The 24142-nt window shown below is 47.2% G+C and overlaps 1 protein-coding gene and 1 long non-coding RNA gene across 2 annotated transcripts in view; one reads left to right on the top strand and one right to left on the bottom strand.

Annotated features, from left to right (window-relative positions):
- Positions 1–10509: 10509 nt before the first annotated feature.
- The window catches only part of LOC132480110 (uncharacterized), a 37592-nt gene continuing 23959 nt past the window's right edge, over positions 10510–24142 (bottom strand). Inside the window, exon 6 of the long non-coding RNA XR_009530597.1 lies at positions 10510–10705. This is a non-coding gene — a long non-coding RNA (uncharacterized LOC132480110). The remainder of the gene's footprint in view (positions 10706–24142) is intronic.
- On the top strand, positions 13711–15819 carry LOC132480524 (metallothionein-4). Its single transcript, XM_060084769.1, has 3 exons — positions 13711–13741; positions 15136–15201; positions 15728–15819. Exons 1-3 carry the CDS (start codon positions 13711–13713, stop codon positions 15817–15819), a joined length of 189 nt encoding a protein of 62 aa, XP_059940752.1.

The raw sequence follows: 24142 nt of genomic DNA, 5'->3' as shown, positions 1-24142 counted from the left end.
TCTGGGCAAGGACAGAAAGGGAACAGAAGGGAGGGAAGGAACGGACAGGCTGGTGGGGAAGACAGGGAGGTACTGGGGGTTCCCTGGAATCCCACAGCATTGCTATCTGGGGAAGGCCTGGAGATGGGGCGGGTGGATATACAACTTGGTGGCACTTTAAGGAACAGTCCCATTCTGAACTTTGGTGGGTATTTCACTCTCGGAAGCTCCAAAGTCATTTTCAAACCCTAATTACCCCACACATTAGAGCCCCAGGGAGCCACCAAACTTGGCCTCAATCCTCCCATTTGCAAATTAGAAAAACTGAGCCTCACAGTTAAAAGCTTGCCTGGAGCCAAAAAGGAAATCAGCCTAAAAGGCGGCTCATTCCTCAGGAAACCACTGGGTGGAGCAAGAACTGGAAACAGAGACTACTAGGGGCCTCAGTTTACTTCCCTGGGTGAGGAGACACCCCGCACTCTGTAATTCCTTAATTCGCTACTGTGGATTTACTTAGCTCAGGGGCTGCCGAGAGGGAGCACGCAGGCAGGTCACATTCAGCCCTCAAACGTGTGCTGTGAAGATCTCAGTGTTTTTTATTTTCTAAAAAATGTTTATTTATTTATTTATTTATTTGGCTGCGTTGGGTCTTTGCGGCACACAGGATCTTCATTGCCACGTGTGGGATCTTTTTTTTTTTTTAAGATTTATTTATCTTATTTATTTTTGGCTGTGTTGGGTCTTAGTTGCGGCATGTGGGATCTTCATTGAGGCATGTGGGATCTTTTGTTGAGGCGCGCGGGCGTCTCTCTAGTTGTGGCGTGTGGGTTTTCTCTTCTCTAGTTGTGGCACGCAGGCTCCAGGGTGCATAGGCTCTGTGTTTTGCAGCACACAGGCTCTAGTTGAGGCGTGTGAGCTCAGTAGTTGTGGCACACGGGCTTAGTTGCCCCGTGGCATGTTAGTTCCCTGACCAGGAATCAAACCCGCGTCCCCTGCATTGCAAGGAGGATTCTTGGACCACCAGGGAAGTCCAGTGCGGGATCTTTAGTTGCAGCATGCAGGCTCTTCCTTGCAGCATGCATGTAGGATCTAATTCCCTGACCAGGGATCAAACCCAGGCCCCCTGCATTGGGAGTGCAGAGTCTTAACCACTGGACCATCAGGGAAGTCCCCTCAATGTTTTTTAAAGATAAAAGATTTTTTAATAAAAATCTAGATTTGAGAGTTCTCTTGAAAAATCAAAAGGTCTTGCAATACTGGCCAGGATTCCATTTTCACATGTGCAAGGCTGGCTAGAGCTGAGCAGTGACTGCCTCCTTTACACAGGGGGTGTGTTCACCAATTTCCCACAGTCCCCACTGCTCCCTCTTGTCTCCCACCTGGCTCACTTCTCTCATTCATGAAACCTGCTGAACCCTGTAGGTATTCAAATCACAGTTCTTGAAGTATCTCCTCCCCTTTAGTCACTACCTGCTAGCTACACTGGCCTTCTCTGGGTTTCTCAAAAAAGTCAAGCTCTTTTCAGTCACAGGGCCTTTGCATAATCTGTTCTCTCTGCCTGCAACACACTTCCCTCCACCAGTCTCAGCTGAAGGTTACCTCCTCTGTCTGAATTAGGTTCCCCTTAATGGATCTGTGATTCTCTCTCATATCACATACCACAACTTATAATTATTCATGTGTATGCTTATTTATTTGTCTCTGTCTCCCCTACTAAAATAGAAACCCAAGGAGGGCAAGGATTGCTTGGTGTTATTGATTGCTGAATTTGCAGCATGCAGCCCAGAACCTGGCCTATCTTATGAATTTGGTAAATATTTGTGGTATGAATGCATGAATGAATGCTGGAATGCATGAGTGGGACTCTGCCAGCTCCATGAGCATCTATTCAATGACAAGAGGCCAATCCTCCCTGTCTTCTGGCAGGGTTAGTAAGAGGATAGCATTTTTCCAGCCTCCCTGTGGGATTCACTCAAACCCATGTTGGGCAGGCCCATGTGTTCCCTTTTTCCAGAAGCTCTGGGATGAAAGGTGAGTGAAAGCACTTAGGGGCACTTGCATTCAAACCCGGGTACATTTGTCAGGCAAGTACAGAGGACTAAAGTGATCAAAGGGATGATGAGATGACAGAGCTTCAAAACGAGGCTTCTTCCAGATAGAGAAAAGGAGACTTTAATTAAATCTCTAAAATCCCAACTGGATGCAGAGGGAGGGATGATGGACACCCAACCTCAACTGTTAGAAGAAGGAGAGGTTCCACCTTGAAGTTTAAAAGAGTTTAAGGCAAAGAAAAGCCACACACACACCCCAACCTATTTTTCTCAGAAGGACCTTATGATGTTTCCTACCCCAAGACAGAGGTAGGATGGGCCAAGAATAAAAACAGGTTTAAGAAGGCTTCAAATTGCTTCCAATCTGTCAATAGGTGACAGATCTGAGGCTAGGTTGGAGGCCCTTTTACAACCGTGTGGTCAATGTTTGGCAAATGTTGAATGAATGGGATGGCATGAATGTCACGGCAGCATTCCTCTCCTGCAAGTGCCCACTAGACCCTGATCAAAGCAAGAGTACTGGGTTAAAGGGATTCAAGTGATCGCATATTTGATGCTTCTGGTATCTCCAAGCTGTACCTGACTCATGTTGAAAAAATTCATCTCCCAATAACTTTCTTCAGCTTCTCAAAAGTGTTTATGACTTAAAAAAATTTAAAAACACTAAGAAGAACTGATGAGGTCACCGTTTCCCAAACCCGGCTGCACACCAGAACATCTGAGGAGTTTAAAAAAAAAAAAAAGGAGACCCTCCCCAGATCCCACTCCAAGCCCACTGAATCAGAATCCCTAAATATTTGTTTTTTTAAAAAAGCTTTCTCTGGATAGTTCTGATACCCTCAACCAGAGACTGGTCTGAAGTCTCTAGAAAATAGTAACCAAAAGTCTTAGTGAATTTTAAGGGACTCTGCACTCCTGAAGCTTTAGAATTCTGAGACAGAGGTCACAAAATAGGCCTATGGGCTGCTCTGGCCTATGGATGTGTTTGTACACAAATGATGAGGAGAGTATTTTAAAACAATAAACAAACAACTCTGATTACTGTTTAAAAATGGCAATATTTCACACATGTACACAAAATCCAGTTTTCCATTTCTCCTAAAAAATTAGAACAGATGGCAAAATTGGACCCTCATTCCCAAATCCCAATATTCAACTGGAGCTTAGGCAATTAGCCACAGTCCCCAGAACTGTCTATTATTATAATCAGTTGACTTTGCTCTCATGCATTAACTACCTAGCTCCCAAAGTCACTTCAGTTCGAGACCCCTATTTGAGGTTTCCCCAGAAAATCGCCAGCTTGGGAGATCCTGCGGTGATTCCCCAATTGAGACAGGGGCCGTCTGCTCCTGGCTGAGCTGGGGCTTGAGGGGCCTCAGGTCCACACTTTCCCCAGCCCCCTGCCTTCCACCCTGCTGACATCTAGGAGTTGTCCTGTCACTCCAGCACTGGGGCCAAGGACTTCAAAGCCAAACAAGATCCAAATTGAATTGGCACTAATCCTCTTCAGTCTCGACCTCTTTTCTTCTGCCAGGCAGAACTTTCCTGCCTCTGCTGGCTTCCTATTAAAATTAACAAGCGTTGCAGGCAGACATCAAAGGCAGGGTTGTGCCTTTAATATTCCAGGCAGGCCCAGGCTGTGATCCCAGCCCCTCCCCCTCTTGCTCTCTTCCAACTGAACCGGGGAAAATGGTTCTGGTGGGAGTGCCAGAATCATCCTCGTCTGTTTGATATTTGCACCAAGGAAAATTCCAGGGCCAGCAGAACATCTTCACAGCAATATTCTTCAAAGTGCCCTGCAAAAACTGGCCAATTATTCTTAAGAGGCACCCTTAGAAAAGTGTGTTATTATCCCCATTTTATTAGCAGGGAAACTGAGGTCAAATGGCTTGTCCAAGGCCATACAGAGAAAGAGGGAGACGGAATCAAAGCAGTGGCAGCGTAAGACTATGTCCATCTAAGGCTCACTCAGACCTGGATCTGGCCCAGGAAGTCAAGCACACCTAGGCGCTCCTGCCCAGCTGGGTTGTCGTGGCCACCCCTCCTGGTTCTCACGCTGGGTTTCCCAGACCCAAACTTCACAAAGACAGTAGTAACCCCACAGGTGCTGAGGGGAGGTGACAAGCTCTGTCATCAATCCCTTACAATGCAGGAAATGACTGCCCTGGATAATTAGTCTCCTCTATACAACCCTCGAACTGTTGTCTTTGTTTTTTTCTCCCTAACATTACTGGGGATAAGCCGATTATTTTCAGAGAACTATGTATTTATACTGGAGAAACCAACAAATTCAATAACTAGTGCACTATGGTTCTGAGTTGTTAGTGAAATCCCTGCCAGGTGTGTGTGTAGGGGGCTCTGTGGGTTGAGCCTTGCTTCCTCTATCTAAGGGGCCTGTTCAAACAGAAGTCCCCAGACCCCAAGGATTTTGGAACGGGAGAAAACATTGATCTGGCGAGCCCAGAACACACTGCAGGGGCTGCAGGGCCTGGGCTGCTGAATTGGCTCCCACATCTCTGGAGGAAAAGCACAGCTAAAAGTGCCTGCAGACAATTAACAATTAGGGAAGTTTCTCCCAAATGTGGCTTTGATCCCAATGCTGGAGACATTTACAGACTGCTTTGGTGCTGGCTGAGGGGTTACTCCTTTAGAAATCTTAGAGACAGGCATCTTCTAAACAGCTGTCTCTTTACCTGCACTCGGAACAGACCACCAGCTACGGCACCTCGTCGCTGTTTCGGGGAAACTGTGGCCCAGGGCAGGGAAGTGAACTTGTGAGTGAGCAATCCCAGTGAGTGAGTTTAGAGGACTCAGGTGCCCTGACTCCCCGGCTGGGCTTCTTGCCCCAGGAGAGAAAAAAGAAGAAACAAGAGAAAAAGTGAGCTGTGCAAAGGTGAAGGGGGAATGAGAGAAAAGAAGGAGGAAAGAGGAGGAGAAAGAAGAAAGGCAAGCAGGAGGAGAGGCAGGGGGGGAGACGGGCACAGAGGCAGCGCATTTATTTCACCATCTGAGCACACACGTCTATGATGCTCACCAATGGTTTCTTCTCCGGTGTCTCAGCTCCCCAGTTACACAATTCTTCTTTGTACCCTTGGGTAAGGCAGGTGGCACCGTGTGAGCCCCTCAGTGGATGCTTAACCCAAGCAGGTGGTTCTGCAAATGGCCTCACTCCACAGTCACCTAAGAGGTTTCAAAGGCCCTGGGAAGTTTTCTTCCTCAGTTCATCACATGGCCCAGATGATTCACACTGTGGATGGACTGGTGGCCGGGACACTTCCCCTCTAGGGCCTCAGGCTCCCAATCTGTAAATTGGGTTGGGATTGAGACAAGGTCTGCACCACATTATTGCCCTTACAGCTCTGGCACTCTAGAATTACGTTAATTCCAGGAATTCTTCTGTTTCCCTCCTTCTTTTTCAAGAATTCTCCAGAAGCATTACAGAGCAAATCCAGAACGCCTTGCTAAGAATCAATTTCAACCTGAAGGAAGGGTTTCTAAACAAAGGGGATAAAGTGCAGAAGCCTGAAATGAGCTTTGCCAACTGGGCCCCAGTGGGCTTGCGGAGGACTTAAGGCTGAAGATGCAGCCCCCTCTACTCTCACACCCTGCCCCCCGACACCTTGAGTGGTTTTCCTGGGCTTACACCGGATGTTCATCTTTATCAACCAAGGTCGCTTTGAGCCTCCAACAGGGGAATTATTAAAAACCAGCAATGTGGGAAGACAGAGACTTGCCACATGTCTGAGAAAATAATATATAGACTGATGCCAAAGTGGGATTGCTTAGCACTACGTCCTACCGAACGATGGAGGAATTCAGCATTTTAGGAAGAAGAGCGGACCACGTAGAGAAGACGTGAGGGACCAAAAGTCTTACGATAGTATGCTCAACCTTGGTAGTAATTAGGGAAATGCAAATCAGCAGCCAGGGATATGCCATTTCACATCTGTCACACCGGCAAAAATGAAGGCTGGCGGTACCAAGTATTAACAAGGCCATGGAGAATTGGGCACTTGAGTACATTGGTCATGGGAGTGTAAACCCCTGTGGTGAGCAATTTGGAAAGATCTAGTAAAGCAGAACAAGCATGTCCCCTTCAATCCAGCAAGTCTACTCCTAGGTATACCCCCTACAGAAACTCTGGCACATGTCACATACAGAAACACTATACGTGGATATTCACTGCAGCAGTGCTTATAACAATGAAAAAGTGGAAACACCTAAATGCCCATCAACTGGATAAATTGTGAAGTAGTCATATAATAGAATAATATAAAGCAATTAAAATCATAAATCTCAAAACACTGAGCCAAAAAAGCAAAAAAAAAAAATTGTAAGGCTACAAAGAGAATGATGCCACTTTATAAAAGGTTTATAAACCTGTAAAACAAGGGTGTGTAACTTTTATAGATACATATGTAGTAAAACTAGAAGAACATGCATGGGCATGATAAACACTTCATGAAATTGGTTCCCGGGTTTGGTGATGGAGTAAGAATGAGATTTGGAAAGTTTACACGGAGGGTTTCCACTCTGATTATTTTCTTCCTTTAACAATTGAAATGAACAGGACAATGTTAATATCTGATAACACTGGAAGGTTCTATATTTAATTTTCTATCCTTATCTGTTTTTGAAATCATCCCAAGTTTAAAAAATAATTTTAAAAGGAGAAAACACCACTATGGAGAACAGTATGGAGGTTCCTTAAAAAACTAAAAATAGAACTACCATATGATCCAGCAATCCCACTCCTGGGCATATACCCAGAGAAAACCATAATTCAAAAAGATATATGCAGGGTTTCCCTGGTGGCGCAGTGGTTGAGAGTCCGCCTGCCAATGCAGGGGACAGGGGTTCGTGCCCCGGTCCGGGAAGATCCCACATGCCGTGGAGCGGCTGGGCCCGTGAGCCATGGCCGCTGAGCCTGTGTGTCCGGAGCCTGTGCTCCACAACGGGAGAGGCCACAACAGTAAGAGACCCGTGTACCACACACACACACACACAAAGATATATGCATCCCTATGTTCATTGCAGCACTATTTACAATAGCCAACACATGGAAGCAACCTAAATGTCCATCGGCAGATGAATAAAGAAGATGAAGTATACATATATAATGGAATATTACTCAGCCATAAAAAAGAAATAATGCCATTTGCAGCTACATGGATGGGCCTAGAGATTATCATACTAAGTGAAGTAAGTCAGACAGAGAAAAACAAATATCATACGGTATCACTTATATGTGGAATCTTAAAAAAATGTTGATACTAATGAACTTATTTACAAAACAGAAACAGACTCACAGACTTCGAAAACAAACTTATGCTTACCAAAGGGGAAACGTTGGTGGGGAGGGATAAATTAGGAGTTTGGGATTAACATATACATACTACTATTTATAAAATAGATAATCAATAAGGACCTACTGTATAGCACAGGGAACTCTACTCAATATTCTGTAATAACCTATATGGGAAAAGAATCTGAAAAAGAATGGATATATATATATATATAACTGAATCACTTTGCTGTACGCCTGTAACTAACACACTTTAAATCAACTATAATATAAAATTTTTTTAATGTTATTTAGATTCACATGTAATAGGTTTATTATTGTTATTTTAAAGAATTAATAAATGTTTTGAGAAAAAAAAAAGAAAGCACACTGGGCCTGAGTTCCAATTGGGATTCCAGGGGCAGATCTGGAAGTTCCCACTGTTCCCCTGGGCAAGGTCCCTAACCTGGAAGGCAGGGCTTGTGTTCAGTGGTTTTCCAACTGGTCCTAGCAGCAGCAAACCACGCTCCCCCCAGCCCCCAGATAAAATCATTATAAGAGGGATTGAGGGGGTGGGTTGCATAAGACAAAACAGATTTTAGAAAGAGGAGCTGCCCTGTTTAAATAGGGGGAGGGGAGAGGGATGGGACCTAGCATCCCATCCACAGAAGCCCCTGCAACGCACCTTTGTGAAGCTCTGGGGCTCTGAGCCTGCACAGTGCAAAAACCTCCAGTCCAGCCCCAATATTCCATGAGGAACCCAGAGGTTACCTAGACAGAGAGAAATGAAGGGCTGAGACTAGGGTGAGGCAAGGGAGGCACCTCGGGGGCAACGTTTAGGGAGATACTCACTCTCAGGCCCGTTCAAAGGCCGCCCTGCATTTGTGTGTCCTCACAGAAACCTGCTTGCTTTCTCCTTTTCTGATAGCTATGGACATGCTCACCACCCCTCCTGGAAAGCACGCTTGTGAGGACCAGGCCCTGTGTCTGGCTCTCTTACTGCATCCAGAGGGCTAACCCAAAGCCAGGCACATTGTAGGCCCCAAATATGTTTGCTGAGTAATTGATTAAGGAAGGGAGGGAGGGAGGGAGCAAAGGAAGGAGGGAAGGAGGGATGGAGGGAGGAAGGAAAGAAGAAAGGGGGAGGGGGAAGGGAGGAAAGGAGGGAGGGAAGGAGAAAGGAAGGAGAGGATGAAATAAGGAAGGATGGACGGACCCGAGCCTCCTGCGCCCTCTCCAAAGCTGCACCACGCAGCTTGTAGGATCTTAGTTCCCTGACCCAGGATCGAACCCCGGGCCCTCAGCAGTAAAAGCACAGAGTCCTAACCACTGGTCCACCAGGGTATTCCCCAGCAGCATTTTTATAATAAAGAAAATGTGGTACAAAGGGCCCAGGGCAAGGGCAGATGCAAGAAAGCCAGTTAGGAAATGAGTCCTGAATCTTCACGGGAGGTGACGGTGGCTCAAACTAGGTGACAGAGATGGAGGCAGACAAGACGTTGGTGTGCTTGGAGGTGATGCCCGGAGCAGAAGCTCATCTGGGGAGTCTGAGATGCTGTCTGACGTCCACGCGGACATGTTGAGTAGCAGTCAGAAATATGAGCCTGGAGTCGAAAAGAGAGGCCCAGGTTGGGGGTGTAAATGGGGAGTCTCCAGCACATAGGTGGTATTTCAAGCCATGATCCTGATAATTTTTTATGTCTTATAAATAAAAGAGCTGAAGCAAACATGACCAAATTGACATCTGTTAATTCCAGGTGGTAGATAAAGTGGTGTTTATAATACTGTTCTTTGTACTTTTTAGTATGTTTGAACTTTTGTAATAAAATTAATTAATAAACAGTAGAGAAAGCCACAAGGTTCCAAACGGCCGAACAGTCCTGCCTTAGAACTCAAGAGTGCGTGCTGGCAATGAGTCAAGGAGCCAGGTTCAAATCGCCCCACCACGAACCTAAGCTGGGTGACCAGGGCTTGACCCTGTCTCTCTGGGCCTCTGTTTCCCCATTTGGACAAGAAGCTGGCCCATGACTTCTCAGGGTTCTTTCAGCACTGACCATCTTGATTCAAGCTGGTGTCCCCTGGGGCTTCTGCCTGCTTTGATTTTGTCCACCCGTATCTTATGCCTAGTCCTACAGAGGAAGCCAAAAATACCCTATAAGAAGGCCTTGTAGGTGGAAGGTCAACTCTGACTCCAAGCAGATGCAAACTGCAGCAAGGGAAGTCAGAAAGGAAGGGCAGTGCCCCATGGTCCCCAGGCCCTGGGACCCAAAAGGAACTAGGCTGAGCTTAAAAGCTGGGAACCCAGAGACTAAAACTCTTCACAATATTTAACTGCTGATGAATGCATCCCACTCAGGACCCTGGGACCAGTTGTAGAAGAGTCTATGAGCCTGAAACATACAAATTGGGTGAGTGATACAAATGGGTGAGTGGCTGAACCAATCTGTCAGCTGTATTAGGCACAGATAATAATAATATGAATAGCGAAATAATGATAATATTTATGTGTCAGATTCTGAACTAAGTGCTGAATATGCATTCTCTCATTTAACCCTCACGATGACAGCGCCATGGGGTTATCATTTTCATGAGCCACACTTTGCAGATGAGGAAACTGGGGCTCAGAAGGGTTAAGCAACTTGCCCCCAATCAGGCAGCAGAACCGGGATCAGGACCCAGGCAGCATGATTCCAGATCTCCAGCTCTTGGTGAGCGACAAGATCCTCTAAATCTCTTCAACAAGAGCTGGAGAAGACAGCATACATGTAACTCTGTTGAGTCATTTATTCATCATCAGCTCATCCATATTTATTGAGCACTGTGTGGCAGCACTCAGCATGCCTGGCCACACGGCTGCTGAGATGAATAAGCACAGCCTCTGTTTGTGAGAAGACCGTGGTCTAGGGAGAGGCCAATTTATAAACCAGCGTTATAAAAACCAATGGCTCGGGCTTCCCTGGTGGCGCAGTGGTTGAGAGTCCGCCTGCCGATGCAGGGGACACGGGTTCGTGCCCCGGTCTGGGAGGATCCCACATGCCGCGGAGCGGCTGGGCCCGTGAGCCATGGCCGCTGAGCCTGCGCTTCCGGAGCCTGTGCTCCGCAACGGGAGAGGCCACAACAGTGAGAGGCCCACGTACCGCAAAAAAAAAAAAAAAAAAAAAAAAAAACCCAGTGGCTCCAGGCTGCTCCTGGGGAGACACCTATGTCCAGAGGGGCCCTGTATGGGAAAGGGTGGTGACCCAAGCCCAAAACGTGGACCAGGGTGTGGAGTGACATCACAGGACCTTTCTCTGCCGTCTTCGTGGCTGAACCTCCATTCCCAGGCCACGAGTCCCAGAGCTGCTGGCAGAAACTGCTGGACGCAGGAACAGCGGGTGTCTAGCTTTGACCTCTGTGGGAGGGGGAGAAGATGACAACGCAGTCGTTTAGGTTAAGAGGTGGAGCGTTAGCTGCTCCTCTGGAACAGCCCATTTCACTGTTCTGAGAAGAGCCACTTGGAGAGGCCGTAAGTGGAGAAGGAGATATTTAGGGCTCAGGGGCTCAGAGGAGCTACAACTGCTGTGTGGCCACAGAAAAGCTGCTCAAGCAGGACTGCTTCTTTGCAGAGGAGCTCTTACCTCAGGGCCCCTGGTGGGAGTGGGAGGAGGCCCAGCAATGGGATTTCAGAGATCCACAAATCCCTTGAACTTGCAGCAGGAAAGGAAAATGTCATGTATTTGTGCTTTTTTTTTTCCTAGGTAGAACTTTCATCAGATTTTCAGGGGCCCCTTGAATACCCTGAGAAGGCTAAGGATCACGCCTCTGAAGAAATACAGTCATACCTCAGTAGCCACAGCGTATAGGTTCCAGGACCCCAGCGGATACCAAAATCCACGGACAGTGAAGTCCTGTACAGAAGATGGCGAGCACAGTCCACCCTCTGCAGCTGCGGGTCCCACCGCTGTGGGAATGGAGGGCCAGTTGCCCTGGTATTTATTTTCTAAGTGCAGATTTAAGCTGTGTCCCTCAGCCAGTCCATGTTCCTGGGGTGGCGTGTGTGTTCTTGTTTTCCTGCTGCCATGCAGAGGTCAGGAGCTGAGACCCAGGAGATGGCCAAAAGGGCAGACGGGGTCTGTGGATGCGCTTCCCCAGGCCCTAGGGGACACCATGTAACAGGAACTGGACAGCCCGGGTGCAGTCAACATGGACTCTACCACCTGATGCTACACATGGTTGTTTCAATCCACACAGCCCAGAAACTGGGAAATAGCTTCATGCTTGGGGATTGGATTTTGATACTATCATTCAGTTGAGGCCTTAAGCAACACTGCAGTGTCAGTCATCCAAGGGAGAAGCAACTCCTGGCTCAGAGAGTGAGCAGGGAGGAGAGACGGCTTAGATAAGGGGGAAGGGAAATCCTTTCCTTTCTCTGGGCTCACTTATCTGGGCCAGACCTTCCAAGGCATTCATATCTGCTACAGGGCACACTCGAGAGTGGAAGGCAAGGGGGAAGAAGCTGGACCTTCCAAGAGATGGGCTGGGACTGGGCTGTAAATGCAAGCGTGGGAAGGCAGATTCAGCCTTCGGGCTTTGAGAGCAGCCCTGCCGGGTCGTGGGTTTCCTGGGCTGAGATATCCTCCAGCCCTTCTGCACCATTAGCTGTTTTTTGTTTTTTAAAATAAATTTATTTATTTTTGGCTGCGTTGGGTCTTCGTTGCTGCACGCGGGCTTTCTCTAGTTGTGGCGAGCGGGGGCTACTCTTTGTTGTGGCGCGCGGGCTTCTCATCGTGGTGGCTTTTCTTGTGGGGGAGCACGGACCCTAGACGCAAGGGCTTTGGTAGTTGTGGCATGAGGGCTCAGTAGTTGTGGTGCACAGGCTCTAGAGTGCAGGCTCAGTAGTTGTGGCACACGAGCTTCATCGCTCTGCGGCATGTGGGATCTTCCCGGACCAGGGCTTGAAACCGTGTCCCCTGCATTGGCAGGCAGAGTCTCAACCACTCTGCCACCAGAGGAGCCCTTTTTTAAAAATAAATTTATTTATTTTATTTATTTTTGGCTGATTAGCTCTGTTTTTACTCATCCCTGGCTCCCCAGTGCCCAGCACAGTGCTTGGAAGGTGCTGAATGAATGAATGGGCCTGGATCCCCGACTACACTGGATCCTTTGGGGCAGGGACCATTTGGGGACCACTACAATGTTGCCCCTCCCTATCCTTCCCCAGTGCCCTGATGACCATGGGGCTGAATCCCTTTCTCCTCACTAGAAGTTCTCAGCTCAAACCCATGGCTCCATGGGTCAGACTACACATGGGAGGAACTATCTCCACTGGTGGTGGCCAGGGCCACTTTTTGGCCTTTCAGAGTGAGGAGGAGGGGGCGAGAACACAGGAGGCTAGTTCCAGGCCCCTCCTAATGTTTAGGGGGGACAGAGCAAGAATACAAGTGGGAGGTCCACATACTACCCCGCTGAAATAGTTTAAAGTTATAAATCAGATAAACAAATAAAATACTTTCTACCCTCCTACCTTAACATTGCAACCTCGAATGCAGAGGTGCCTGGAGATCTACCCCATGGCCCCAACCCCCAATCTGTGGTCCCTCTCCCTTCTCTCCGCACCCCTAGCTCCTTCCTTCACACACCCCTGTGGGCACCAGCCCACACATCCAAACTCTGTCTGTACCCCCAGCAAACAGCCACCCGCGGCCACCTCTCAGGCCTAGAGGGACACACACTGGCTGCACATCTGTCCTTGGGAGCCTGGGGAAGAGGACTGAGCAAATCCTTAGAAGCAAGCAGGCTTGGGAAGACAGAAGATTCCAGCATCCAGGGTGCTCCACATGTGGTCTAGAAAGAGAGGTTACAGGCTCTGAGTGGGCACCTGCCCCTGACTTTAGGGGGCATGGCCAGGAGGGGGCCTCAGTGGGGCCTTCTAAAGACAGGGCCCAGAATAGGGGCCCCCGCCTGCACATGGTAAGGGCTTTTATAGTCAACCAGGGGAGACAGATGAGACCCCGGGCCAGGACAGGAGTAGCCCCTGTGAAGGAGGGAACAGAAATGGCAGATAATAGTATGTGTAGGACTTGGAGAGGGGACACAGGTAGCTCCCAATCTGTGCGATGTGACTGCAATTTGAGCCTGAGCCTGGCTCCCTGACACCTCAGCAGGTGGCAGGTACAACCACCTGCACCCTTTGTGAAAAGCCACCTAAATGACTGTACTGCTTGCCCTCTCCTCTGCCCTCCTCTGCCAACACCCAGCCCATGGCTGGGCTGTGTGCAGGGCGTCTGGCCCCAGGGAGAGGTGGGATGAGCCCAAGTCTACACCCACATGGCCATAAATAAGAAGTCTCTGGTCGCTGCTCACTCAGCCTCACTTCCCCAGCTGTGACAGTGCCGGAGCCTCTCAGACACCTGGACCATGGACCCTGGGGAATGTACCTGCATGTCTGGTGAGTAAGGATGCCCACCCTGAGATTCTGCGACCTCTCACCAGCTTCCCACAGGGAGCCTGCAGGACTGTGATTAATGCTTCTCTTCTTCCAATTAGAAGCACCAGTGGGGTTTGTGTCAGACTGGCCACCTCTGCGGCAGCTCCCGCTCTCTGTTGGATACCAGCTTGATTTGCTAGAATTAATAACCTGGCTTAGGAATGACTGGTGGGACCTAGCGGCAAGCCTCTGGGAGCAGCCACCAGGGCGGGGGAAGAGCTCTGGCCCAGACCAACCTGCTTCTGGTCCATTGCTCCCATCCACTCCTGACACTTATTATTTCCAAGCCTCAGTTTCTTCATCTGAAAAATAGGGTTATTGATCCCCAGCTGCCCACCTCCTAGGGTTGCTGTGAAAGGGTTAAAATCATAAAGCATTTGCAGATGTCAGGGGAGTTATTCGAAGCACATGCCGACCTCCAAGTCTGAAACTGCTTAATTCCATGGAAGCATGTTGGCCAGGAGAAGTGAGGTCAGGGTTCAGAGCCATCTTGGTTTTTATGACCTTTGGAAACGGCATCAAGAAGTCTCACAAGCCTCCCTGGTTCCTAACAGGACATGTCTGTCCCCAAAATTTGCCAAAAAGACAGAAGCTTTCAGCATCTTGAGACTCAAAACAAGAAGTGGGATGAGTTTTTTTTTTTTTTTTAACATAGATGGTTTTATGATATGGAAACAAGTGGTAACTGTGACTCTCATTTGGGCTTGTTTATATCCTTTGCCCTTCCTCCTACACATTCAGGATTTCCACCTTGCCTGATACCTTGAAAAGGTGAGGAGTTGAGGATTTCCATCTTGCCTGATACCTTAAAGTTTCTGAGAGTCCCCAGGGGACCTTGGGCTTGGCCTAACTTAGTGGTTCTCAAACCTGATTGTACATCAGAATCATCTGGGTTGCTTTTATTTTTTTTTCTATTTTTTGGCCGCACTGCGCAGCACATAGGATCTTAGTTCCTTGACCAGGGATCAAATCCATGTCCCCTGCAGTGGAAGCGAGGAGTCTTAACCACTGGACCACCAGGGAAGTCCCTGGGTTGCTTTTTAAAAAATACTGATTCCCTTTCTTCACCCAGACCTATGAATCATAATATCTCAAAGGTTGGCCCTAGGAATCTGCATTTTAATAAGTACCCCTAGGGATTCTGATGTAGTCCCCCCAGTTTCTGTCCATGGACTGTGACTGGGAACCACTGGATGGTCTTCACCACTGGGGTGATTCTCAGCAGCATCTTCAACCTCTTGTCCATCCACTGACCAAGGGCAGCCCAGACCCCCGGCCACTAAGATGGCCTGCAGCATGCCTGTGTGCCCGCTCCACCTTGGTGCTCATGTTTGTGGCTCTGTTCTTTCTCCTAGGAGGAACCTGCACCTGCGGAGACAACTGCAAATGCACAACCTGCAGCTGTAAAACATGTAAAAAAAGTGAGTCTGGTGACTGGGGCTATGAACTGCTGGCGGGGAGCTGGAGTCCATTTCTGCCATCCTCAATCCTCCAGCCACGGTGGGATTGAGGGGGTCCTGGATGCCTTTACCCATTTGGGAGGGATCTGAAATGAAAGCTGAGTCCCCCGGGCTGCAGCTGACCTGGGGGTGAGGGCATCCTCAGTGTTTCAGGGGTTTGGATAAGAAGAGGGCTGAGGGGAGGTTCCAGCCTGCCCAGTAGTGAAGGGAATGGCCTGGCGTCATGAGCCCTTGGATCTGCCACTGTCCAATGGCAGTGGGCCAACCCCTTCCCCTCCCTGGCCTCTGATGGACTCTGGGTGACCCCTGAGGTCCCTTCCAGCTCTAACATCCCAACACTTCCTGTCCCAGGTTTTTTGCTCATGTGGATCGGAACCTGTGTGTAGCATGCTCTTGTTTTCCTACTTCCTTCTAAGTGGTGAAGGGGGAAGTGGTCAGATAAGAGTGTTGACCCAAAGCTGATCTGTCCATCTCCTGCCCCTTCCAGGCTGCTGTCCTTGCTGCCCCCCGGGCTGCGCCAAGTGTGCCCAGGGCTGCACCTGCAAAGGGGCCTCGGACAAGTGCAGCTGCTGCCACTGAAATGCATCCATCGTGCTGGGGACAAGGCCTGGAAAGCCTCTGTACAGTGCATTAGTCGAGGAGTTGGAATGACTGTACAATAGGTTGTGCTTTTTATATATTTGCCCAGGTCATGTGGTGGCGAAATTCATATAAAGTGTTTGGAGCAATAAAGTTTTCACTTGTGGTTGTCTGGTGGCTCAGAGCAATGTTTTATCCTAGACCAGCAGGGCCAAGAAGGGCTGGTCCCATGAAGATACAGTAGGCGCCAGCCTGTACCCATTCTGCAGATGGCTGCTAACCCTGAGATCCTACCGCTCTGCCTGAGGGTTTTCTCATGCAGCACGAGCTTGCTTGACGCATGCACAGGGCAGGCCGCCCCTGGGAACAGCCCTTAACAGATGACAAACAGGAGTTAGTAAATTCGTAACAGCAGCATCTTTACCCTTACAATGGGACAAATCTGAGTCATGTTCTATACCATCCTCCAGAAGTCCTCAGCAGCAATGAACTCCGATAGCCCACGGAGGTAAACATACTCCTTATTGGCTTCCTTCCTTCTCTGCCTCACTTCTCCAGCCTCTTTCCAGGGCTTCCTGGGATCCCCACGCAAAGAAACTACTTGTACAGGGTCCGCTTTCAGGGTAACCTAATCTTTTTTTTTTTTTAAGTAAGGTTTTATTTATTTATTTATTTTTAATTTATTTTTTGGCTGCATTGGGTCTTCGTTGCTGCGCACGGGCTTTCTCTAGTTGCGGCAAGCGGGGGCTACTCTTCGTCGCGGTGCACAGACTTCTCATTGCGGTGGCTTCTCAGCACGGGCTCTAGGCGCACGGGCTTCAGTCTAGGGGGCAGGCTCAGTAGTTGTGATGCACGGGCTTAGTTGCTCTGCGGCACGTGGGATCTTCCCAGACCAGGGCTTGAACCTGTGTTCCCTGCTTTGGCTGGCAGATTCTTTTTTTTTTTTTTTAATTTATTTTATTTATTTACTTATTTTTGGAGGGTCTGTCTCTGGCCCCCCTCCCCACAGGTGAGGAGTCTGAGGGTCCAAGGAGACACATCCACCTGGAACTCTCATACCTGTCCCTCCCCCACTGTCCCCATCCCACCAACTAGACAAGGCTTTGGGTACCTGGGGCCAATTCCAGAGTCTGTGTGGGCCTTCTTCCCAGGTTGGTCCTGCCTGAGGGTAGACCATGCCACCAGTCTGTGTACTCCTAGGGCTGAGGGATGGCCAAGGGGCAGCTGTATTCAAGGATGGGAGATGTGTGGATAGGGACTGAGGGCTGGCACATTGATGTTTACAGTGTGGAACGGAGGCAGGGGTGGGAGGTGAAGAGATGAACTACAGCCCAATCCTCCACCTTTGCTTTTGCCCCAAAAGCCCAGCAAGTGTTCGGGGGAGGCCTCCACTAACAACCCTGGAGAAGAATCCTGTTTTGACCCCACTTTACAAATGACGAAGCCGAGGCTTAAGAGATTCAATGGTTTGCTCAGAGTTATGAGGCTAGTAAGGGGCAGACCTGGGACCTGAATTTAGGGCTGCATGACTTAGAGGTTGTGCTCATGCCTATGCTAGATGGATGGAGCCGAGAGAAGGCTGCAGGTAATCCTGCCCCACACCCAGGCATAAGAGGTCCCTGTCCTGGGCCTTGTGCTTTAGAGAGCCTACATATCTAAACACTCAAAACACAAATTTATTGAAGAATACATGGGGCCTCTGTCACTCACGAGCTAGTACTTATTTGGCACAGTGTGATCAATTAACCCTAAACCCTGGTCTGCTCTTGTGTCTAACACTGTTCCTTAAGAAAATACTCCTCCAGCTCTTGTCCTATGTCCTCAAATCAACAAAAAGTGAGTCAAAGACCTTAACAGATGCCTCACTAAAGAAGATATACAGACACCAAAGAAGCATATGAAAAGATGCTCCACATCATATGTCTTCAGGGAAATGCAAATTAAAACAACAAGGAGATACCACTACACACCCATTAGAATGGCCAAAATCCAGAAGACTGACAACACCAAATGCTGGCGAGGACGTGGAGCAAGAGGAACTCTCATTTGTTGCTGGTGGGATGCAAAATGGTACAGCCACTCTGGAAGACAGTTTGGCAGCTTTTACAAAACTAAACATACTCTTATATAATCCAGCAATCGTGCTCCTTTGTATTTACCCAAAGGAGTTGAAAACTTATGTCCACGCAAAAGCCAGTACATGAATGTTTTATAGCCGCTTTATTCATAATCACCAAAATCTAAAAGTAACCAAGATGTCCTCCAGTAGATGAATGGATAAACTATGGGACACCCACAGTGTGAATGGAATATTATTCATCACTAAAAAGAAATGAGTGATCAAGCCATGAAAAGACATGGAGGAGATAAATGCATATGACTAAGTGAAAGAAGCCAATACGAAAAGGCTACATACTGTATAATTCCAACTAGATGACATTCTGGAAAAGGCAAAACTATGGAGACATTAAAAAGATCAGTGGTTGCCAGGGGCTGGTGGAGGGAGGGACGAATAGGCAGAGCACAGAGGATTTTTACGGCAGTGGAACGACGCTGTATGATACTCTGATGGTGACTGTATGTCACTAAACACTTATCCAAACCCATAGAATGTACAACACCAAGAGTGAACCCTAATGTAAACTATGGCCTTCAGGTGATTATGACGTGTCGATGCAAATTCACCAGTTGTAGCAAATGCACACTCCGGTGAGGGATGTTGATAATGGGGGAGCCTATGCATGTGTGGGGGCAGAGAGCACAAGGCAAATCTCTATACTTTTCTTTCAGTTTTGCTCTGAACCTAAAATTGCTCTAAAAAATAAAGCCTACTTTAAAAAAGTATCTGTATGCCAAGAGAGTTTATGGATGGTCCCAACGCCAATGTCAGAGATGGAAACTGCTTTCAAAGTGCAGGATGGGGACTTCCCTGGTGGCGCAGTGGTTAGGAATCCACCCGCCAATGCAGGGGACACAGGTTCAAGCCCTGGTCTGGGAAGATCCCACATGCCGCAGAGCAACTAAGCCCGTGTGCCACGACTACTGAGCCTGTGCTCTAGAGCCCGTGAGCCACAACTACTGAGCCCACGTACTACAACACCTGAAGCCCACGTGCCTACAGTCTGTGCTCTGAAACAAAGAGAAGCCTCCGCACTGAGAGGCCCATGCGCCACAAAAAAGAGTAGCCCTCACTCACCGCAACTGGAGAAGGCCTGCGCACAGCAACGAGGACCCAATGCAGCCAAAAATAAAAATAAATTAATTAAAACAAACAAAAAAAAAAGTGCAGGGTGGGTCTGAGTGGAAGAAATGAGAGAAAGGACAAATTAACTCATAAATCTTTCTCCTCAAAAAGCATGAATGCAATAGATTCTCATGTCATAAAGTATCGTTTCCCATTAGTGTGACACATGAATTTCTCTTAGTTTTCTTTGTGTTCTAACTTGTGTTTCCAGAACATTCATGAGTTTATGCTATTTGTAAAAGTTTCACAAGGCAACTGAGGAATATTTTGTAATAATAAACATTTCATATTACTCTTAAATTTATATATCTACACATATTTATAAATGTCAGTTAGATACACATTGAACTCTAGAACTATGAACACTTTTATTTTTATAAAAATTCTTATTAAAATTTCATTAACTCTTTATAAAATTAAATAATATAGGTCAGTGAAGCTAGATGGAAAAAACTAGATGTCCTTGGTAGCCTCCTTCAGCAAGTTCGACCATTTCTGGTCCTCTTGAAACAAGGAGAAAATAACCTCATTTGCCTAAGCCACTGTGCAGCTGAAAGCAATTTGATACATCGTGTAAGTATGATTAAACCCTCCATGCTCTGTCTGTAGATTGATTATGACACTTGAAATAAACAGTTCTTATGATATTATGAATAAATAAATACTCTTTACTGGAGAACTAAGGGTGAATGGATCCACAGAGAAGGATATGTAACTTGATGTCACTGAAATTGAGCTACTTGAAGGAGAAAGGAGATAAGAAGGATACTCTCTTCTGAGACATGCTCAGAATCAGGATACAGGATACTTTTTAGTTTGCTTCATATTTCAACTACCATTTTCTTACAGGGCTTTTGTTTTTCCTGGCATTTCTAATTGCCAGGAATTTTCTCTCCTGCTATTTGTTAAATGATCTAATATCCATTACCTTCTTTCCTGATCGTCTGTCTGACGGTCATTCTGGGTTCCCTTTACATTGCTCTCCTGGGTTGGATTCACTGCTTCTTGGATACCCTGTCATCCTCTATCTTGGACTTTTATTTGCTGGAGTACATCCTCAAGCAATCTTTTACCAAAAGGATGAATTAGGGGAAACTTTCAGAATCCCTAAATGTTGGAAAACACCTTAAGTTTTCTCTCTTGCCTGATTGATAATTTCGCTGGATGTCCCATTTTAAGTTCAATATCATTTTCTCTTAGCCCTTCTGAAGGTATTGCTCCATTGTTTTACAACATTCAGTGTTGCTGCTATGAACACTAACATGACCTTTATTTCTCACTGTAAGTCTGTTTTTGAGAAATTTCTCAGCCTTTCTGCAATACTTTTATTGATCTTTAAAAATGTTGTCAATCATATTTTTAATATATAAGAACTCCTTCTCTGAATGTTTATCATAATACCCAGGTTTTATTTTTCCTGAATGGAGTCATTTCCTGAATCTCCCTGATGACTTAAAGGTTTTTTACTCTTATTATTAAGTTTTCTGACGGTTTCTTGAGCTATTTCTGTTTCTTTGAGCTGAAAGCAGGCTCTGTGGGTGCGAGTGAGACCTGTTGGCTGGCGGACTTGGTTCTAACGTGCCCAGGTAGGCAGCTGGCAGCAAGTTCTGGCCTGTGCCTCAGTGTCAAAGCAAGAAGGGCCCTCTTCTGTCCCTCACCTGGGAGCTTGGCCCCTGTTAGACTGGTTACTTCATTTCTTTGGAGGATATCTCACGGTCTCAGCCTGAGGGAAGCTGGTGGACCCAGACAAGTGGAAGCGAAGGAAGCCATGTGGCAGTACTACAGCCTCTTCTCCCATCAGTCACCACCCTGGTTTCTGCACCTCCTTCCTCTTCTCTCCCTGTTTGACTCCTCAGCTAAAACAGAACAGGATACCCACCCCCACCCCGTAGACTTCTCTACTTCTTGATCTGAGCTGTGGCTTCCTCTGTTCCCATGTACCCATAAATGTGATTCGACCCCTTCCGGTATTCCAGGAAAATGTTAAAATCTGATTCATTGATCCAAGTCATCCTCCCCCACACCAATTCTCTGCTGTTATGAGTTTTTCTCTCTATCTGTCTTTCTTTAGTTTCTTTCCATGGATTTTCAGGAGGAAGGAGAGGTAAACGCACATGCTCAGCCTTCTATCTTGAACCAAACATCTGGGCTCGGCTTTTTATTGGTATTATTTGAATGTCTGCAACAACCCTGCAGGATAGGGATTATTATCTTCATTCTACAGGTGAAGAAACTAGACTCAGAGAAGTTAAGGATATTTTCCCTCACTCAGGCAGGACCAGCTGAGAGGGAAGCTTGAAGACCATAAGGGAAAATGAGCTGCGGAAAAGGCCGAAGTGAAAAGGGAGCCGAGTGGTTACACGTAGTCCTGAATGGGTAACACCTGAGCAGAGCAAGGAACCCACCAAGGAAAGCCAGTTTAGGTCAAGAAAAAGAGAGCTTTCACATGGCAGAGCCATGTGGAGTAGGAAAGCACTGTGTCAGCAGGCTGACACATCATGGATTGTGCTCCTGTGTTGCCTAAGGGACAATGGAGACCTCAGATAGGCTGTGATAGACGCTGCACCCGCCCAGGCCACACTCCAACTTGGATGGAGACCAGAAGAGGGTTTGGTGGGAAAGGAATGGAGCCCAGGTCCCAGGGCGGGGAGGGAAGTTCCTCACGTGGACTGCAGGGGGCGCTCCAGACACAGAGGCAAGGGCAGCCGGGGTAATCCCTGAGTCCCAGGGAATTGTACCTGGGGGTGGGAGGGGGGAGGCGTGTTTGAAGATGTGTTCCCACCTCAGTCTGGCTGGGTTTGGAGCCCAAAAGATCTCAGGAAGGGACTAGAACTCTCAGACACCGCCGCCGGAGGATAAATCAGGACAAGTTCTCCAGGGGCCGATTAGGCTTTAGGTGGAAAAGGCCTTAACAAGGTGCAAACCGCCCACATTCACAGGGCAGAAGGCTTTTAAAATAATTTGGCAATGTACGGCAAAGACTAAAACCGTCCCCATTTGTCCCAGTAGTTTCACTTCTGGAAATCTATTCTAAGGAGTTCACCACAAATTCAGGGGAAAAAAAAGCCTCACTCACTCACAAAAAGATTCATTTTCACTATTTACAATTGTGAACAACTGGAAATAACTTTAAGTCCATGAAGCTGCTCAAGTAAGCCATGGTCTGTGCACACAACAGGATATGATACAATCATGAAAAATGCAAAAACACAGGAAATGATTATGGTAACAATCTTAAATAAATATTAGGCTACAAATTCATTACGCAGGAATTTTTTTTGGAAAAAGAAGCCAGGGCTTCCCTGGTGGCACAGTGGTTGAGAGTCTGCCTGCCGATGCAGGGGACACAGGTTCGTGCCCCAGTCCGGGAGCATCCCACATGCCGCGGAACAGCTAGGCCCTTGAGCCATGGCCGCTGAGCCTGCGCGTCCGGAGCCTGTGCTCCGCAACGGGAGAGGCCACAGCAGTAAGAGGCCCGCATACTGCAAAAAAAAAAGAAAGAAAAAAGAAGCCATACAAAATATGGAAATGAAATATACTAAAATGTCAACAGTGGTTGTGTTCAGATGGTAGATAAAGATAATTCTTTACTTTTCCTTCTTTCTATTTTTCTGAATTTTCCACATTTTACTGAAGTAGCATTTTTAAAAATAAATACTGTTTGAAAAAGAAAAAATTATGTGTACTTTGAGCCAGAAATTCTACTTCAAGGCATGTTGTGTCCTAATGAAAAAATTATGAATGGACCCGCACAAAAGATACCAAGATGTTTATCACAGCATGGAGTATAATAGTGAAGATTTGGAAACAACAAAAATGTTTCAAACTTGGGGATCTGTTAAATAGATTGTGGAATGAACCTACTAAAATAAAATTGTAGAAGTCAAACTTTTTTCATGGACAGATGTTCATAATCTACAGATAAGCAAGGGAAAAGTCATTTGTAAAGCAGTGTTTACTTTAGGCTTCTATTTTTATATTTGAAAGGATTACATATGTATTTTTTTAAGTTTTGAAAACTTTCCACAATAAACAAAAAAGGGAAAAGAAGGGAAGGGGAGCTAGATCCAGATGTCTTTTAATCTGAGGCACAGATGGCCTGATTTGTACAATTTATGTTTGAAGACAGGGGAAGGGCAGAGTATTTGAAATTGAAACTGTCTTAGAACAATTGGGCCAAGTGTCTGCAATAGACATTAGCTAGATGGGGGCCTCCCACCCCCTCCAAACCCAGCCTCATCACCCACCTTCCCTGGCAGGTGCTCTCAATTGCTTTCGCATATTTCAGCCCCCAAATATCTTCATCAAGGAGGCAGGGCTAGCCCTGACTATCCACGTTTGATGGAGGATGACCCAGAGGTCCAATACAAATTTGTGATAAGGCAGGGGTTGGAAAGCAGGCTTTCTGATTCCCCTGGCTCCCTTCCCTACATGTTTGAGCTGCTAAAACTCATCTCACAGTTTTATAGGGTAAACGTAAAGCAGGATTTCTCAACCTCAGCACTACTGACATTTGGAGCCAGGCAATCCTTTGTTTTGGGAGGTTATCCTATGCATTGTAGGATCTTTAGCAGCATCCCTGGCCTCTGCCCATTAGATGCCAGTGGAATAGCTGTCTCTCCCCACCCAATAGGTTGTGACCACCAAAAAAGTTTCTGGACATTGCCAAATGTCCCCTGGGAGGCAAAATCGTGCACAGGTGAGAAACACTGAAGTAAGATGAGATGTGAAATAGACTGTCCCCAGGGTCATTCCTTGGATTAGGCGATGCCACTTGTCCCCAGACCGGGGCAGGAGGGGGAGGGGGTCCAATAAGGAAGGAAGAGAGAGGAGACTGGTTTGTGTAAAAAGGCATAGGTGCTGCTACCCTACACAGTGCTCATCTTACTGTGTGTTGACTTTTTATTAAACGGCTCCTTACCCACAGGGTGGGTTCTTGGAGAAGACGGGCACTGTCCTACTCAGCTTTGTGTCTGCTGTTCCTAGCACAATGTCTGCATTAAGGCAGAGCTCAATAAAGATTTGTGGTATGAAATGAAAGAATTCACCACCACATGACTCACTAGGCAAAGCAGGATG

The sequence above is a fragment of the Mesoplodon densirostris genome, chromosome 19 (genome assembly GCF_025265405.1).
Source record: "Mesoplodon densirostris isolate mMesDen1 chromosome 19, mMesDen1 primary haplotype, whole genome shotgun sequence".
Lineage (NCBI taxonomy): Eukaryota > Metazoa > Chordata > Mammalia > Artiodactyla > Ziphiidae > Mesoplodon > Mesoplodon densirostris.
Note: the sequence above shows the minus strand (reverse complement) of the source record. Positions and strands in the feature narration are given on the sequence as shown.